The following is a 19511-nucleotide window of genomic DNA, read 5'->3' as shown; positions in this document are numbered from 1 at the left end:
TACACACCACTTGAGAACATTTCTCCATAACGACCAGTGCTCAGCTTTTCACATCAAGCCCATTGGAGGTACTTCTCCAAGCAAGTGTTGAATATGTCTGTCTAATGTATTGGACTTACCAATTCATATTTCTTATTTTATATAATCTAATTTAAAATTTATTTTTTTTTTCTTATAGATTTACAAACTAACAATATTCTATTTATGCAAAATACATCAATCAATTATATTGAAATAACTAAAAGTAATTATTGGTTCTTACTCATATGTGTATGAGTATTAATGTGTATATATTTTTCAATTTTATATTTTTGTGTTATAGTGCTATAAATATTGTTGTCTCATCGTATGCGCAATTTAACTTTTAATTTGCTTTGTATACTTTTGGTTGTGGCTTGTCAGGAGGCACATCCACAGCAAATGCCTATATTTGTTTAGGTAATTCGTAAGTACATATATTTATTCATGTATGCATGTACATATGTATTTACATATATTCATAAACATATTCGAATATATAAATGCAATAATATCCTTTTATCAATTTTTATGCAGCTACATAAGCATATTATTACGCTCGCCTTAATCTTTATAGTCATCAATTAACAATTCGAAGAAGTTATAAATATCAATGCACTTCGTCCAAGTTGCCGCAATTATAAATTAAATTCAATAAGTGTTTTAATAAAAAATATATTGTGTACATCTGCGTATGCATTTTATACATTTATTATATTACATATTCTTAAAATACACATACAAACATTTTAACACTCAATTTGTTTTATAATTACTATAAGTAAGTGTTTTTAATACTTTACATTTTTACAGCTGATTTCTTTAATTATTAAAACACGACTTATAAACGGTTACCACATCCACGCTACTACTTTTTAGGTAGTGTTTCCACGAGTCGGTTACCGCGGTTAGCATCAAATCGAGCCTTAGTCCAAAAAAAAAATAACTAAAAAAATTTAAAAATCAAAAAACACTGTAAAATAAAATGCATATTATAAAAATAAGTAAAAAGTAGAAAACAATTATTTAATTCAATTCAAGTATTAAGAAAACATATGCCATTTTTTAAACAATAAACAACAAAATCGACTTTTTAATTGTATTTATGTACTTTGTTACACCTGTCAATAATGAAAATATAATAAAATTTAGCTTACCATTCAGAGTACCAAACGCCCACACAGAAATGTTGAGATGATGAAAAAAATATATTACGCAATTATGACGAATCAATTTCATACATCTCCCTAACCACACTAGACATATAGTATCATATCATTATCATCATAGTTAAAAAAAATAATTATTTTTAAGAAATATAGTGCAGCACAGAGATTCATTTACATATTTCAACATTAGTGCAGATCTTTCAGTGACATCCTCTTTTACTCACTCCGCGCCATGTTCAGAAAAGCTAAAATGAATTTATTTAATATTTTAAAGAATATTTCTGATTGTAAAAAAAAGAGCTTTTACCCCAACAATTTGTTGCATTCAACGAGCGAACAAAAACCGTTGTTATTGTCCGTCAAAGAAGCAACGCAGAAAGCATAAATCTAGTTAGACATTACTTTCAAAATATCAATAAAAAATACAAATATGGGTTGGTTCCAATTACGAGTGTAGACTTCTATCTGCTAACTCTTCGTACAGCAAACGGATCAGACTTCATTCGTTGTTTGTTCCGTAAACGAATGACAAACAGCGGCTGCTGCGCGCTATCATAAATCCATATGTACATACAAAAAAGTATTTACAACACACACGCACTTATATGGATTCATGTACATATTTTAATGTATTCGAGTTATAATTTTATTTTGGTGCACATACATGTGTATCGTATAACGGGAGTTGTCTTTTTTGGTAGCTATTTGGGTATGTATGTCTGTAGAGCTTGAGTGTAAGAAAATTAGTTTTTTTTTACACATAAGTATGTAGTTTATTGTGTTAAGATTTTACACGCCATTTTCTCAATAACTAATCAAACGTACTTTTAAATGTATATAAATATTCGTGTTTTTTTTTTGTTTTGTATTTTGTATTTTGCATTTAATCATTTAATTTTATTGTGTATTACAATACATGTAGTTTATGTATGTAAGTTAATATGTTACTGCTAAACATTTACAAATTATAACTTAAAATATAAATTATTAAAAAAAATATTGACAATAAATCATTACATTTACAGCTTTTATTTTAAATTAAGTTGAAGTTATTAATATTTTGTATTTATGTAAGTTTGTATGCACTATATATATATATAGATATATATAAATGTATATATAACACGCATTTGTGCATTAAACAACAAATACGTTCATTCGCAAATTCTAGTTCCAGTAAATTTAGTTGAATTAGTATATGTATTTTGTTTTGTTTGTTGTTGTAGTTCTTTTTTACATGAATTACATGTTTCTTACTTGTTTGTTTGTATATATCCACATAGGTATTACTAACACAATGAACTACTGACCCAACAACACCTGTATGCAGTCAGCAGTCCTTTCACTAATGCTAACACATTCATGCTTTTATTGTATTTTATTATTAATACTAATAAGTTACTTGATATCATAGTTCATTTATTTTCTCATTTGCAATTTTTATATAACATCATATTTTTTTTTTTGTTTTCGTTTATTTTTCTTAAGCGCGTACTTCGGTAACTTATAGGTTTATGTTGCTTAGCTGCTGCTGCTTCTTACACGCTTACATGCGTTCATATTTTTCTTGTTCATTTACTCAATCAAACAGCTCTTTTGCTTGTAGTTTTACTCCCTACGTTTGTTTGTATGTATGGTATGTACATATGTATCTTAAATATTATAAACTAAGCCACCGACAGTTATCATTTACAACAACAATCTACCAATCAATGTTAACGCTAGCCGTTTTATTTGTTTAAATCCCGCCTTAACGTATTTATGCTGTTGAGTTTGTAGCAACTTGACGCATTGGATCGATGAAACAGCTAAAGCCCTCAAATAATAGTCACTTTTCATTCAACATGAAAGTCTCCAACGAATTGCGCTTGTACTCAGCCTAATAATGAAAGTTCTGGTAAGTTTGTGTCGGTATAATCAAATAGCGCACGTCCGCAATTGTCAATCTATCGTTTTCACATTTATGTATATATATACATATGTATACATTTTTATTTTGCAAGCTGATTGCACTAGACCACACACTATACACCGTCTATCACGCTTCCGTTTCCGTTTCCGATTTCATTTCAGTTTTTTTTTTAAATCCAATTAATATTTAATATTAGTTTTATTTATATCAGTTGTAAGCAATATTGATTTACAGCTACGTACGTTACTACATATACAATTATATATATTTACTTGTATACATATCTAACATTAATTGTTTTATGGTTAATTTTTTAAGCATTTTTCATATATATGGATAATTTTTTTTAATGCTGAAATTGCAGTGTTTTGTTTTTGTTATTTTCATCGTTTACTCTTATTATGTGTTGCAATACATTTTTTAGTAGTTTTACAGTAGTATATAATTTAATAAGTTAAAAGCTAGACATAGCTATAGAAATTAACTTAATTTTCTTCCTATCATTTATGTTGCATATTAAGCACAGTTTTACATTTGCATTTCTTTTTCATTGTTTTTGTAGATTTATTCCTTTATTATTATGTTACATGCACATTTTGTGTGGAGTTCCATTTGCTCGTTAATATGCAAAAAATACTTGCATATATATATATACTATATGTATATATGTATATGCACACTATTTATACACGAATCATATTTTAAAAATAGCATCAATAAATATGAAAGAAATTAATTTTCTAAATTGCATTGGTTCTCAATATTGAGGAAATGCATTTTGTATAATCTTTAATTTGCTCTCAGTAACATACATATAAGATATTTCGTTAGGGCATGTGCGCTTGTTCATATGATGGGATTGTGACTGGGCCACAGTTTGTAAGCGAAATTAAGAAGAGAAACATTTTTAGAAACCATATTTACAGGTTTAAGAGAAAAGTGTACCCCAAATGGACAATTTAAAATTTTAAATTAATTTACTTTCTAGTTTACAATAACAAACATTTTACAACAGAAACAAGACGTGCAAAAAATAAAAAAAGAAATAATAGAAAAAAAAAATGAAAAAAGATAAAACAATGTTAAATTTCTTATTTTGATTGACATGCGTAGATTACCATTAGCTAGTAGCGTTCTGTGCACACTTAATACCGTTACTTTCAGATTTTTGTAATAAATAATGGAAATATTGTGTTATTAATTAGTTTCCTTCAATAACTAGAGCAGTTTTATCTCAATGCCGCTTCTTAGATTTGATAATTTTATTGTGGGGGAGTGCGCAGTGCGAGACAGCATACGAAGGTATTTTTCGCCCAATCACATGTGTGATTCGAAATACAAATTGCAGAGAAACGAGAAACGATTAAAATTAACAAAAAAAAAAAACGAAAAAAAGGAAACCTATCGAAAATATGCAATTATTACAGATTTTTAATACTAGATTTGAGTCAGAGCAATAATTTTGAGCTATTTACATGTGTACATCCTTAGCGAAATTAATGCTGCTATTAATTGATAATTCGAACACTAAACAAACTGCGAATATGTATTAAAAATTTTGCAAATATTTTATAACGAAAGCGCGGCGCTTTTGATATGCAGGACCGCTATAGTTGGTCTTTGGATGCGTTCCAACAAGAAAGCCTTTACAATTTTATTCGATTTCAACGGTTCTGTATACATTATGTTATAACGTCTGGTTCTCTTGAATCCACTTTCCTTTTCCTTTTAGCATTAGCGTAGAGCTTGCTTTAAGTCGCTTTATGTCATGTGTTAGTAATGCATATTTGTTTATGTTTTTGTCAAATGTTTGTTTGATATTTCTTTCTATTAACTCTATATCCCAGCATAGGTATGAAATTAGAAGTATCTTAAAATATTACAAAAATAATATTAATAATAATAAAAATACAAAAAGTGAGACATACTTTTCTTTACACAAACTAAATACTACTCATGTTACTATATCTACAAGGTTGATCACCATTATCATATATATGTATATATTTAATTTATTTGCTATTTCCTCTAGGCATATACAACTGTAGGCGGAGAGAGATGCAGCGACGCGAGGATGGTAAATGTTTTTTTTTTTTTTTACTTAAACGTCGCTGTGACAACTAAGTCATCTCCGCATTTTGTATTGAACTATAGCATGACTTTGCTCATATACGTCATAACCGTTATACCTTAGTTCTACTTCGCTACGAATGCTACGTTGTTCTGTTGTAATAAATGACGAATCACGCTTATAGAGACATCTAGTGTGCATCTTCCGGCTGATGAGGTTGAGGATGTGCTGTTGGTGGCTGCAGAGGTGATTGCTGCTTGCTCCAGTGATAGTGGTATGGCGGCAGATGGTAGTGTGGCTGCGGAGATGTTTGTGGTGGTGGTGGTGGTGGCGTCGCCGTTTGCTGTTGATAATGCCCATCCAGCTGGGCATAGTGATGTTGCTGCTGGTGGTGCAGATGATGATGATCCACACCAAGATGCTGTTGTTCATGTATATGCAAGTGTTCTTGTTGCTGCTGCTGCTGCTGCTGTTGCACTGACACTGCCGGCACAGCTGCTAACGTCGGCAACATCGTCATGTACTACGCAACTGCTGCTGTTGTAGTTGCTGGTGGAGCTGTGGGTGCGGATGGTGCCGCGGCTGCTGCTGCGTTTGCCGTTGGTGGTGGTGGCGGAGGTGGCGATCGCGTCGGCGCACCCGTTAACGCTGCGGATGCCTGCGCATTGGTTCGACTGTCCGTCCCATTACCATTGTTGTTGCTGGTATTCGTAAGTGGTGCTGCATTAATAGTGGGTATAGGTGCGCTGATCACATTCTTACCACTGCCATTACTGCTCAGCAGATTTGGCTGCAAATGACTCGTTTCACTGCTGGCCAGCATAGGAGCCATTGCTCCTAGCGCATTCACGTTGGCGTTCTCAATCGCATTTTTTATGTGCATATTGCTGTTGGTGTTGTTGTTGCCGCTGCTTATACTGTTACTATTGCTGTTACTGCTTACTGTGCCGCAGCTGTTACTGTTGGTACTGCTATTGCTGACATCGTTCAACAAAGCCGCTGCGGGCGCCAGAGCGTTACTACTATTACTATTATCATCGACAGTGGTACAAGCGTTTTGAGACTTGCTCATCACTGTAGGCGTAGATGCTGCTGCTGGCAACTTGTGCGTGAACGCTGGATCGTTGCTATTGTCGCTGGTGTTGTGGTTGCTCGCACTGCTGGTGCTGTTGTTACCATTTGCGTTGATGGTGCTGGCATCGTTCAAGTCGTTGGAAGTTGCTGGTAGTTCCTCACTTTTAATATCGCTTATTACTACATGAGGTGTGGTGTGTGCTGTTGCCGCATTTGCTGCAGATTGTGGCGGATTTGTTGTTACTGTAGCGGCAGTCGATGCTGTTTCCACTTTATTTTCCACTTTTACATCATTGCTGCCAATACTACCGGAAGCGTTGTGCTTTTCGCCTGCGGTGATTTTCTCCTCAGTTTGCCGTTGTTGGAAGCGATATTCCAGTGACGGCATCATCGACGGTCCCCCTACACCAGTGCCACGCGAAACTTGAAATAATACACGGGATATAATCAGTGCTACCTGTTGGTCGAGTATATTTGACATCACCAAACCGAGCAGACGTTGTTCTTGGTGCATGAATAGCGATCGGTTGTCCGGATGTTTGGCCAGATGTAGTAACGTGCCGGCAGCACGTCGTAGCATGTCCAAACTAGTTCCCATCGAGTCGGGATTTTCGCGCAGATAGTTGATTCCGTGCTGGTTGGCCACGCCTAAAGCTGTTTGCTCTGCTTGTTCGATGAACGCCACAAGATATGAGATGCAAGGAGATTGTAACGCCACTGTTCGTGCCATAGCACTATCCGCAGCGGCTAAATAATGCAGCAGATTAACGGAAAACTCCCGCAATACTTGATCCTCATTGCGACACAGGTGACGTGTCAACACGGCGCATAACTTTTCCAGCCTTGAATGCGGTGGTGTTGCTATAACGAGATCGACATTGGCATCTGTAACGCAAAGTTTACAGAGTGCTTCGAGCGCTAGCCGTTGCGGCGAAAGCGCAGAATTTGGACCACAAGATGGGAATGGATCTTGACCATGCGCACTTGGACACACAGCCCAATGCAGGAGGCCGTCGATCAGTGGCCGTGCGATGAGTTCATCGTAGCGTGACAATTCTAAATGGCCGGCAATATTCGCCAAGGCGACGAGCATATTTTCGCGTATGTGAACTAGATAATCCCACCACCATTCGCGTTCTCCCTGTAGTGAACTGCATGAATCTGAAAAATCAGTGTCCTCCTCGCGATCATAATTACGCGTTTTTGGCGTTCGCTGTAAGTGTTCGTGGTTGAGCAGCAGCAAGCGACCAAGGATAGCGAGGAAGCGGCGCGATTTAGCTAAGAGAGTTTCGTTGCCGGGCACAAATGTCAGGTTGCGGAAGATGTTTGATAGGCAGATACAGCGACGCGCCAGCGCATCTTGACACTCACTAACCAGGTAAAGACTGGCTTCGTCACGTGTATAGCACTCTTCTTCTACCGTAGATGCACGCCGTCGCTGCAACACCTGTGCTGCATCTCGCACTGTCGATATTGGATCAAAGTTTTTCGGCACGCTAGCACCGCCGCAATTACCTAGACGTTGTTGGGGCAGTAACTCAATTTCCATATCGACCTCGCGGCAGTCGCTATCAGTTGCTGTTGATGAATTCTCTACGAGCGCAGCGTCTGAGGGTTCCTTTTTGATGAGACCAGGTTGCGCAAATGCAATTTCATCGTCATTCAATTTAGATCTCTTTGCACCGCTACCATCGCAGCCACCGTATTTGCTGCTGTTATTACTGTTGCTGTTGTTGAATAATCGTCGCTTTTTGTTAAACGCATGCTCCACTCTACTATCCTCTGGGCAGCTTCCGTCTTCCGTTTGCTCGCTTTTCACAATTTTACTGCTTGTTTCGCAGGTTCCAGCATTATTCGCATCTTCTGCATTAGTTTTCATTGACGACTTGGTCGCACCTATACTGTTACTACAGCTCTTTTCGTTGCTGCCACGTATGAAACGCGCGAATGGAATGTTTATAATTTCCGACTTGAACACGTCGATAATGCCATCTTTGGCATTGCGATCCGCAAAACCATACGTCCAACTCCAACCAGTGGGTTCAGTCACATTTGTCTGCTCATAGATGGGCTCCTCCTCCGAATCCCAGTCCTTCTGTCTGTTCGATACGAAAATATCTTCTTCCGCCGGTTGCAGACGTACTGGCAAGCCCTTACGCGACATCATTGTGTAGTTGGGTGTGTGCGAAAGCAACATTATTCTCTCTTCAGGATTTGGTAGCACACGTATCTGGCCTAAATCAATGCCCTCATCTTCATCATCGACTATTGACATTTGAAACGACTTGTATTTGTCGTAATCGTTGTTACACTCGACGACTTCGTTGATGCCATGTTGTTGATGTTTTTGTTTGCGGTTGTAGATTTGTACTATACGTGCATTTCGACTGCCGCCCCTATGATGATCAAGGTCCGTGTCGCTATCGTTGAACATCTCTGCGAGATTCTTTTGGAAGTGCTCCAAAAGGAGAGTTAACAGGCCAGGCAAGTGCGCCAGCCCAAAGTACTGTACCGTTGTGTCATCGAAGAGCAACACATTTAATACATCTAACGCCCAGGTGCACTCTGTTAATAGACCGGAGCGCATTGCCATAAATATGCGCCATGGATCCACCGGACAAACATCGGTTTTAGCCAAACGTTTGCGTCTATACAACACGGGTGTGGTGGCTTCAACGCTATCCGTCGGAAAAATAATCTCCTTTTTAATGATCTGGGTACCAGCAGGAGTTGGAAACTGTTGCTGTGGCTGAGCATGCAGGGGCTGCTGTTGTGCTGGTAATTGTGGTAGGCCGGGAGAGCCGACTTGTGGTACAGCGTTTACGGCGGAGACCGGTGGCTTGGACACACCAGCAACAGGCGCGCCCATAACTGACGGCATCGCATTAACTGTGCTGGGTGGTGCTATAGATGGTGGTGGACCGCAAGTAGGAGAACCTGTGCCGCCAACTTGAGGTGGCGGTGGCATCACAAAAGGTGGCTTTGTCATGTTTTGACTGGACGTCGGGCCAACAGGCAGTTGCTGGGCGGGTGGTGGTGGCATACCGGGCCGTTGTTGTGGTGGCTGCTGTGGACCTCCGCTAGATGGCCTCAACGCTGTGCCAGGTGCACTCGCTTGGGGTGGTGGCTGTGCAGTGCCTGCCATTTGTGCCCACTGTGGTGGTGGTGGCTGTTGCTGCTGACCTTGTTGTTGGTATGGTGGCTGCTGTTGTGGCGGAGGTGGAGGCTGTTGGGGGCCATAACGATGCTGTTCCCATTGCACTGCGGCAGATGACTGTTGATTTGGAGGTCCTAGTGGACCGCCACCAGGCGGTGCGGCTGTGCGTGGTGGTGCACTACCCCAACCTTGTGGCGAGGGTGCAGAAGGATATTGCCCACGGTATTGAGTTGAACCGCTCCAACCCCCTATTTATTATAATATAAAAATATAATCAGTTATGATTTACAATAAGGGTATTGACAGATCAGTAGAATAGTGAACTTACCATATAATTGAGGTCTGGTGTTATAACCTGGATAGGGTTGAGAATCTTTCACAAAATCCGGATGTCGACGTGGTTGCGGCGTCTAATGTGAAAATAAAGTAAATGTAAAATCAATAACATACGTTTTGATATCAAACAAAACTTCGTAACCCACCTGATCGGGCGGCCTATAATAATCCTGTTGAGTTGGAGCAACTGGCGGATAACCGCCGCCTGGCGCTTGCGGACCACCAGTCGGTGGACCAGCAGTTCCACCTACCGCCGAACCAGGCGGTGTAGGTGTTTGAGAGCTACCCGGTGGCGGTTGACTATACGAACGATTACCATAAGGGCCATATTGATTTGCACCAGGTGGAGGACTAAAAGGTAGGAAGGGGGAAATGAAATCAATACATATAATGCGGAACAATCAATTAAATTCTAATAATTAGTTAGCCAGTTATTCTGGATAATGTGTTAGAAAACAATACTTTTGTAATAACTGATCTGTTATGTAGTTAACAAGATATGGGCTATTAGGTATCAATGTATGGAGAAGTAGAGAAAATAGCACTCACGCTTCCCCCTCTGGTCCATAAGGAGGGTACATGTTTCGATTTTGTGGTGGAAATTGTGGTCCTTGGCTCTGACCAAACTGGCCCGGTGGACCAGTGGCATTGTATTGATCACTTGAACCATATTGACCGTAAGCACCTGGTTGACCCGGATATGGGGAACCTGCGAATAAGAAGGAACATATGGAAACTATTTTTAATAAAAGTAAATAAGCGGTATACAATGGAGATATTTGGATGTAGTACAAATTTTCGAATATATGTATTTAATAATATAATATAAGACATGGCTTAAGAGAAAATGTAAGTGCAATTAAAGAATATATGAAAACATAGAATGATAAATAATCCATGTAAGGAACACTTATAAATGCATATGATTTGTTTACTCTAGTTTCATTAATCTAATTGATAAATTATTAGTCCGATTTATATGTTGCAGTATGTTAGTTAGTTTTAATGGAATATTCACGAGAGTTTGTTTTAATTTAATTTTAAAAGAATGATGGGAGTTGTCGATTTGATTTAATAACGATATTAAACACGTATATAGTATATATATGTATATATTTATACCCTGAACATGATATATTAAGTTAGTCACAGAAAGAAATGTCGGAGAACCTATAAGGTGTAATAACAATAATAAATCAGCGCGAAGAGCTGAGTTGATTTAGCCATGTCCGCCTGTCTGTCTGAACATACCAACTAGTCCAATAAATTTTCAGATATCTATTTGAAATTTTGCAGAAGTCTTTTTCTGTTCATTTTTCGGAACCGCCGATATCGAATCACCATTCCAAATTGCTGCCATGAAAACTGATCAAAACGCCTTGTATGGAAAATATTATAGCTTCGTTGATACGGATATTAATGTATTTTCTTCCTTTTTTTATTTATTTATGTTTTTTTGAGGGGGGAGAACATGCAATATTGAAACTATTTATGGAAATTTATGGATCTTTTTAACAATTTAATTTTTGAAATCTGTTTTTCTCTCTTTCGTTTGGGGTATTTCTTACGAGTATAATAAAGTAATCTAACGTTTTGTGCTAGCTGTTATATACATACATATATACGTGTATATCGTTTCTGAAAAATTTCTAAAAGCCAATAGGTATGCATGTATCAATTATAATGAATAGTTAATATTAGAACAGCGATATATAACAAGGAGAAGAAAATAAAATAATATTTTTTGAAGAGACCAACAATGATATGAAGTTGAAGGAAAAACACAAAAAATAGTTATATACAAAATTATGAAAGTAATTCGTAGAGAGTGTATATTCAAATTGTACGAAATTTTTGTATAATCAAAATTGTTTTCCAACAGAAGGACAATGCAAAACAAAAAGCAACTAATTTTAGAAAACTACACAAGAAAATAAAAAAATAATCGAAAAAATTAATACCTGGCGTTCTAGACACCGGCGTGTAAGCATTGCCAACGCCCTGTTGATAAGGGGAGGCACGGGGCGGCGGTGGCGCATTGCTGACGCTACTATTGCCACTACCACCGCCACCCACAACCGGATCGTCAAAAGGATTGCTCACACTAATATTATCACCAACTGCTGCTGTTTGAGTATTACCTATGGATGCGTGATGGAGATGAATTGTTGTGATGATTCAATGATTTTGGTTTGGTTATTGTTTTTTCGTTGTTGCAGGTGTTTATGTGGATGGTATTCAAAGAAAAAAAGATGTTCATTGTGATGGTGGGTTTGGTGATGTGATGATGATTTTGATGATTGGTGATGAGTAGGAAAGTTTTTAGAGATTAGCAAAATAAGAATAAAAAATTAAAGAAAAAATCGGTCAACTTTTGTTTTTAGTTTTACCACAAAATATATAAAATAAATAAATTATAAACGCTTTACATGAACTTAAGGATTGCTGGTGCTTGTTGCCTTAAATAGCTAATTGAAATTGATTTAAGTTTGACCCGTGTTGATTGTACATACTTTTTGTTGGAAAATGAAATGTTAGTTACAATTTTTTTTTGTTATTGGTTATGACGAGGTAGTTATAACTGATACTTGTATAAAAGTTGTGGTGCAAAAAATTATTGCGTATTTGCACGGTACTGATAACGGTCTTAAATATTCACGAAAAATTAGAGTGTTTGTATTTACCTGCATGTGGGGTTTGTGCGTTGCTTTGCGAGGGTGGTCGTTGCATTTGACCACCACCCGCACCATAGTCTGGCTGTGGCCCTGCTGTGCCGGGATAACCACTCGGATAACCTGGATAACCATCAATCGATGCATTAGCGGCTGCGCCCGGTGCAGGGAATGAATCTTGAGAATTTGAGGAACCTGCTGACATTGTTGATGCATTTGTATTTTCAAGCGCAATTGCACCGCCAATTTTTTCATTTGTGGTTTTTTTAGAAGAAAAATATTGATAAATTTATAATTAAAACAATGCACAACGGTAAAACTAATGAAATTGATAACTATTTCTATTCTAAATATTTCTATAGCTAAACTATATAAAATATTCGTTAGAGTGAAATTAATAAGGAATATATATATATTGGGTAGTCGAAAAAGTCTGTTCGTATTTTGTCAATAGATATCGTTGCAGTCATATATCTCCAGTGCTACCAACGACATTGTGTCACACCATATAGTGTGGGAAAGGTGAGATTTTAAGCTTCATTTAACCAAAAAAGTTGAAAAAAAAGTTACAGCTGTTCAAAAATTAGTGAAAATAACGAAGATGAAAGATTTACACTAATGGAATAATGTCTCTAACGGAAAAATGGCAATATATATTTGTTTATTTATTTATTATTTTAAATTAAAAAAAAAAAAATAAGTTAAAATTTAATTAGAAATACGAAAATACTTTTTCGACTACCCAATACTTTTGAGTTAAATATATCTAATAAATTATACATACATACTAAAATAGTTTGCTTTAATAAATTATATCCAGCTCTTCAGTTTACATAAATGGTCTAAAATGTTCACTCTCTTACCTGGCGATGGTACAGAAGCGGCTTTGGTCGATTTCTTTTTTGTGCCGGCTTCCACCTGCTGAATGATGGGCAACGGGTCTATGTCGCCCCGATCGAAGTGACACTCGAAGGTCAACAAATTCTTTGTATAGTGTTTGCGTAGGGTGTAAGCAGCACTACTGCTGGCACCTATGCCCAATAAACCGGCGATATCTTTCCATGTTTTACTTTTCGTAACCTTTTGTGTTGTTTGTTTCAGTATTTGCCGAAATGTAACATAACAAGTTGAAGTTTTTATTTATAGAACAAAGGAGAAATATATAGTTAGTATAATTGAAAACATAACCTATATAAAATATGTAATATAACAAATGTAAATTCAAAATTGGTTTAAAAAAAGAATTGCAAGCAAACAATGATAGATCATTGACACAAACAGCTGCTTCTCTTTTTAAAATATATGTTCTATAATCATTATAACTTAAAATATATGTTTTTAGTAAGATAGTTCGAAAAAAGGTATATTGGAAAATACAAAAGAGTAGAAACTATAAAAATATATGGAAAAAACTACGTGGAGATTTAGAGATTTTAATGGAACGCAGAAAATAATATCACTGCTACTTACATACCGTGGGAAATGAAATCAATCAACACTCATCAGTTTTTTACAACACTAAGTAGGAAGGAAAGGGGATTTGTGGATGGCATATAATTATGTAAGTTAAAAGTGATTTGAGAGATGCATAATGGACATTTTTACGTGTTATGACACTATACTGAAAAGCACTGAGGTTCTAGAAAAAAAATTATAACAAAGCAATATGAAAAGTTGAAACGTAAAATTGATAAAATGTTATTGTTTTTCGATCATATAACCGAACGTTTTAAATACTAACTGGATGAAGATTCATTATGAAATTTTAAATAAAAGAAGCAAGTGAAGAAGTATGTGCATCAAAAATTGTGCAAAACATTTACTTACAAACATCAACATATAATTTAGCAAAAAGAAAAGAAAACTAGACAGTTTGCATGCACTCTCTAGGCAGTTAAGCAAAAACCAAAATTTGGAACAAGTTTTTTTTTTAGTTTAGGCTTAAAATCATGCTTATTTAAAAGGATTTAAAAAGAGAAAGATAATATGTACACCTTAAGCCCAGGACTCTGTTCATTATTATTTAAATTTGAGGTTATATGTGATATTCTAAATGCTGGAATGTATGGGCTGACATTTTTTAGTCTAATAAGCCTGTCCATAAGATGAAATGTGTTTTTTTAAGTATTACAATCACAACACACTTGACTAATGCAAAGGGGGGTTGTTGATGTTGTTGGCAATGATTGCTGGGATATGATGATTATTGCTAATAGTTCGCAAAGAGCTAAATGTTGGTGATTATTTGTCACAATGCATAATTTTCGTTTTTAGTATTAGTTTTCGAGTATTTAACAGATGCTAATTTTGTGGGTTGTTGTACAAAACAGTAATAGTGGTACTAGTGGTGGTGGGTAGTTTTGCTATTTGGTAGTACTACTAGAAGGCAGTAATGGTAGTGAATCTAAAAAGAAGTTAGTAAAAGGAATTACTACGGCACCTTGCATACCTCGACGAATCCTCCACGTTCTTTTACATAAATATATAACCTATATAAATCGAGCGGTTGTTTCGATATTGTTGGACAGGCGGTGATGGGTGTACGTCGCTCTTCCATGAACGCACGCAGTTTATCAAGCCAACTTCGTCTCTCCGGATTATCATCCATTTCGTATAGTTTGCACAGGCTATCGGATTTTTTCGTAGACGATGTACGAAAAGTCTCTTGTGGCGGTCCATGGCTATTGAAAACTTGCTGTAAATATTTAATAATAAATACCATTAGAAATTGTTTGATTCTTAAAGTAGGCAGCAACTTACAGGACTTACTGGTGGTCGCGTCCAATTTGGGGGTGAATTCATTTCATATTCTTCACTGGGCCCAACTGGATGTCCGGGATGACCAACCGGCGATGTGCTTGGTGGCGCTAAATGACTTTGGCTATATGGATCGTTTTTACGAGATTTTGGTGTTGTGCATTGTGGATCTTCACCAGAAGCTGTAAGTTACAATAATAATTTCATTAACAATTATTTGAAATAGTTATTTTAAAGCAATTGAATTCATGCACTTTTTCCTGTGACTTCGCTCACCTGCTGATGCATTTGATAGCGTACTTTGTTGGCTAACTTCGTCTATGGGTGTGCCATCTGGTCCAGTTGTCACCACTGAAGTGACCGGATGTGGTCCCGATGCTGTGGATGAGCCCGACGAACTAATGCCGTTATCCTGTGAAATGTGTTCGCCGTCACCGGACAACACTACTCCGCTACCAACATTTCCGCTCACACCCACCATACTGCCAATAGGGCCAACCCCACCCATCGATTGTGGCGGGGTACTTGTTGGTGGGCCCATGTTTGTAGGTCCGTGTGGCGGTCCCATGTGGTGAGGTGGTCCCATTGGCATACCCGGATGCATGCCTGGACCATTACCATAGCCCTGCTGCGGCGCTGGACCGCTGCCATAGCCGCCCTTATGTTGTAAATGCTGTTTCAAATAGTTGAGCGGGCGCGGTGAGCCGCCTCCGGGTGGCTGTGGTGGACCGCCGGGTGGAGGTGTTCCTTTGCCTTGTACATGATTGCCCATGCCCGCAGCACCGGCACCGCCTGGTGAGCCGCCACCTCCGGGACCACCTTGTGGTGATGGTGGCACCCAATTCTGATAGGGTGGATACTGCGCATGTGGACCACCGGAACCAGTATGATTTGGCATTGGCCGACCGGGATATTGAGGACCGCCACCGGGAGGCATACTATTGGCGGAGGTTGGTTGATTTGAAGGCGGTTGAGAGGGCGCGTAACCGCTGGGTGTGTATTGCGGACGAGGCGGGTAAGATCCTATCGTTAAAGTGGTTGGAGAGACGATAAACAATATTAATAAGTTTTCAAAATCCAAATCAAATCTATAATAAAAAATATATATTCCAAAAACTTTTTTCTTGCTTACCTTGAGAATATTGTTGGGACTGTTGTGGAGGTGGGTAGCCAGTCGGTAAACCTTGCGGTCCTGGTCCCGGACTCTGCCCTGGACCACCCATTTTATAGACACCATGCATATGTGGCGGTGGTGGGTAACCGCCCGCACCACCACCCGCCCCTTGCGGAGGTGGTGTTGACATACTGTTCAAGCTTTGATTTGGCGGAAGTTGTTGTTGTTGCGGACCTGTAGGAGCGCCAGGACCACCTGGCGGTAGACCACCAACTTGTTGTTGCGAGCCACCAACACCAGATGGTGAGCTGTGCACACCACCAGGTCCACCTATAGGCTGTTGCTGAGATTGCGATTGTGCAGGCATTTGCTGCTGCTGTTGTTGTTGCTGTGGACCACCGCCACCTTGCGCCGCTTGCATATGGGGCGGGGGTGGTGGAGGTCCAGAAGCGCCAGGCTGTTGCATCGGACCACTACTCGATTGATTACTAGAAGGTCGTGAAATTGGATGATTTTGTGCTACACAATAATAAGAGAAAAGTTTTCATTAGTAACGTTGATCATACATGTACATACATATGCATATATGTATTTAAGAATGTTCTATGTCTTCCGTGTTACACTTACCCACTGCTGGTGACATGGAACGCGAACCTGAAGAGCCTGTTGGTGAAGGTGTGGGACGCATTACTTGCTGTGAATTGGGTGTTCCCGGCGGCCCCGAACCCATGCCGCTGTGCCCGCCGCCACTAGAACTATCGTTGCTATTCTGGCCGATCAATTCCTGTGAAAGAATAAACATTAATAAAATATTATTGGTGAAGTAGTTTGTGTATATTTTAAAGGTGAGTAACAAAGATTTGCAACATGAAACGGATACTATACTTTGTACAAACTTTCGAAATGTTCCCAAGGCAGAATTTTATTCATGTTTCTCCACGCGTTTTATTCTATTTTTTTATTTTTATATATATGTATTGTGTTGTATCGTAGGTTTATTCTTTTTCTATGTATTTTTTATTGAGTTTTGTTTTTGTCAACAATTCTTATTCAGAATAATAGTTTTTTTCTCAAATTGATTTTTCGCCCGAAAGCCGTATTTCATTGCTGTCATTTCATATAAAATTTTGGATTAAAAAAATTCATTTTCATAGAAACTATTTTGCTACAAAGTGAAAATTATAGAAACAAGTGGTTACAACGGCAATATTATGCACCGACATACATAATAGCGATGAGGGCTTTATTAATGAGTAACATAGGTTGGTCATATGCACATACATGTGTACACCGATAATCACAAACTTATGTTTCAATTAAATAAAAATTGATTGTTCAAACTATAAACTCAGGCACAAAAAAACCGAAAACGAGTCAGTTGCTTAGATGCTTTTGGCGCACAATTATCTAGTTGCTTAATTTACAATTTTGAGAAGATTACGGAATTATATTAGTAAGAACGGTTTATATAACGGCCGAAAGTCAATAGAAGCCGACAGTACACAAACAAAACAACAATAAAAATAATAAAAAATAGTAAATAAAGATATTTGCAAGTACATACATATGTTTCCGTATGCATATGTATAAACATATAAAATTCAATTGGTTTTCTTTGTATTTCTTACAACCCACTTTTTTCACTAATTAAACTGATATGCATACGAACTCTAACAACTACAAACATAGTAAAAGCAATACAAGTGATTTCGTAAAATCAACAATTGTTAGCTTCTCTTCAAGTTCAAGCAGTGAGAGAGCAATTTATAATCAAAATCAATCAGATATAATTTGCGTTTGGAACAGATATAAAGAACACACAAACACAAATTCATTTATTCAAAAATACCTAAAAAAAGAAACATTAAATCGCGTAACATTCAGATAAAAATGCCGGCCGGCACAAGCTGTATTTTTTTCCTGACGTTTTTGCATTATAATTAGATTTACAAGTATTTACGTATGCCAAATAAGCACCATATACTCGTAAGTATCTCCGAACCAAAATGGTCAAAGTAATGTGTAAGCAAACTGTAAAAACGGTGAATAGGTATAACCAGCCTCGGATGAGAGAAAAACGGACATCATAAAAGTATTTGAAAGCACGTCGGAGTCAATTATTACAAGGCAATTAATTACAAAGACTAGAAAAGCATAGATGTAATATTCGCAAAAGTAAGCATCAGTGGTAGTGAAAATATTATGTACATACATACATATGTATGTATAACATATGTATGTATGTCATTCATGCAATGGCAATGTGTCTGAGGTATCCGAGAGGTGCGCTAAGTCAATCAAACTATTTGATTGTTTGGTTTTTCCATCTCGATGTGACCATGACTTCGACAGTTCTGGCTGATATGTCACTTAGTATGGTGGTTGTTACTTTCGTCGAGTCATAAATCATAACAAGGAATGCAGAGCAACAACATGAATAAACGGCAAAAGACGCTGATGACGTCACAGGAAATATATCGACAATAAAAAATATGTAAAATCAGTGAGCAGTTGGACGGATGAACAGTTTGAATTGCCCGACATAAAAAATGATGTTTTGCGATGAAGAAGTTATTTGTCAAATAACAGTTAAAGTTACATTAGAGAAAACTTAAAAATTTACAAAGTCTATTCAAAAGGTATTATATAAATACGTAGTGTAGTAGTTACTCAAAATAAATAATAAATACAGTGATTTTGGTGAAATTGACAAAAACTGCATGTATGTATATAGGGAAATAAGCTGTGCCGGCTGAGTATGTGGTCCACTTACTAACGAATGAAATGCGAGTATCGAATGAGTAACGACTATGTATATAGAAAACGAAACACACACGTGCTGGCGACAATTTAACAGTGTAAGTAAAAAGAATGCCGACTGTTGATATGCTAACTGGGCTGAAACTGACTCGATTTTCTTTGTTTTCCGTTGTAAGCTCACCGTCGTCGAAGATATCGTTAGGCAAGCGGCGACTTAAATATACGAGCACGCATACTACAACGCAGCGATAATTTTCATAAAAACAACATCCGTGCCAACGTTGATTGGAGTTGGCGAAAGGCAAACGGCAAAATGTTGCAATGCAACACGCCTGTTGCTTTCAAACCTCTGTTGATTGCCACTCTAATTTGAGAAATTATTACATTTTCTTGTGTTGTTGTTGTTGTTGTTTTAACGGAGATTCAATCCCCGTTGGGATGGTATATATCATTTGAGTTGTCGTCGAGGTC

At 37.4% G+C, this 19511-nt stretch overlaps 2 protein-coding genes across 11 annotated transcripts in view; both read right to left on the bottom strand.

Annotated features, from left to right (window-relative positions):
- Nucleotides 1-3652: 3652 nt before the first annotated feature.
- The window catches only part of LOC120782532 (trithorax group protein osa), a 93582-nt gene continuing 77723 nt past the window's right edge, over nt 3653-19511 (bottom strand). The window contains exons 1-13 of one of the 10 annotated variants that reach the window (XM_040114861.1): nt 17166-17260; nt 16908-17064; nt 16299-16799; nt 15443-16189; nt 15170-15348; nt 14850-15104; nt 13273-13489; nt 12422-12652; nt 11699-11878; nt 10287-10446; nt 9884-10088; nt 9730-9811; nt 3653-9649 (exon numbers count right to left, since the gene is read on the bottom strand). In XM_040114861.1, the coding sequence (XP_039970795.1) occupies nt 5694-9649; nt 9730-9811; nt 9884-10088; nt 10287-10446; nt 11699-11878; nt 12422-12652; nt 13273-13489; nt 14850-15104; nt 15170-15348; nt 15443-16189; nt 16299-16799; nt 16908-17064; nt 17166-17210 (6915 nt within the window). In that variant the 5' untranslated portion in view covers nt 17211-17260 and the 3' untranslated portion in view covers nt 3653-5693. Of the gene's footprint in view, nt 9650-9729; nt 9812-9883; nt 10089-10286; nt 10447-11698; nt 11879-12421; nt 12653-13272; nt 13490-14849; nt 15105-15169; nt 15349-15442; nt 16190-16298; nt 16800-16907; nt 17065-17165; nt 17261-19511 lie in introns of those variants that run through there. The other 9 variants (XM_040114860.1, XM_040114853.1, XM_040114856.1 and 6 more) reach the window with 9 other exon arrangements.
- Nucleotides 5361-5690, bottom strand: LOC120782699 (forkhead box protein B2-like). The gene has a single exon (XM_040115099.1). The coding sequence runs from the start codon at nt 5688-5690 to the stop codon at nt 5361-5363; it is 330 nt and encodes a 109-aa protein (XP_039971033.1).

This window comes from Bactrocera tryoni, chromosome 1 (assembly GCF_016617805.1).
Source record: "Bactrocera tryoni isolate S06 chromosome 1, CSIRO_BtryS06_freeze2, whole genome shotgun sequence".
In the NCBI taxonomy this organism is placed as follows: domain Eukaryota; kingdom Metazoa; phylum Arthropoda; class Insecta; order Diptera; family Tephritidae; genus Bactrocera; species Bactrocera tryoni.
Note: the sequence above shows the minus strand (reverse complement) of the source record. Positions and strands in the feature narration are given on the sequence as shown.

Coding starts and splice junctions, on each gene's coding strand:
- LOC120782699 (XM_040115099.1), bottom strand. CDS start 5,690: ATGACGATGTTGCCGACGTTAGCAGCTGTGCCGGCAGTGTCAGTGCAA.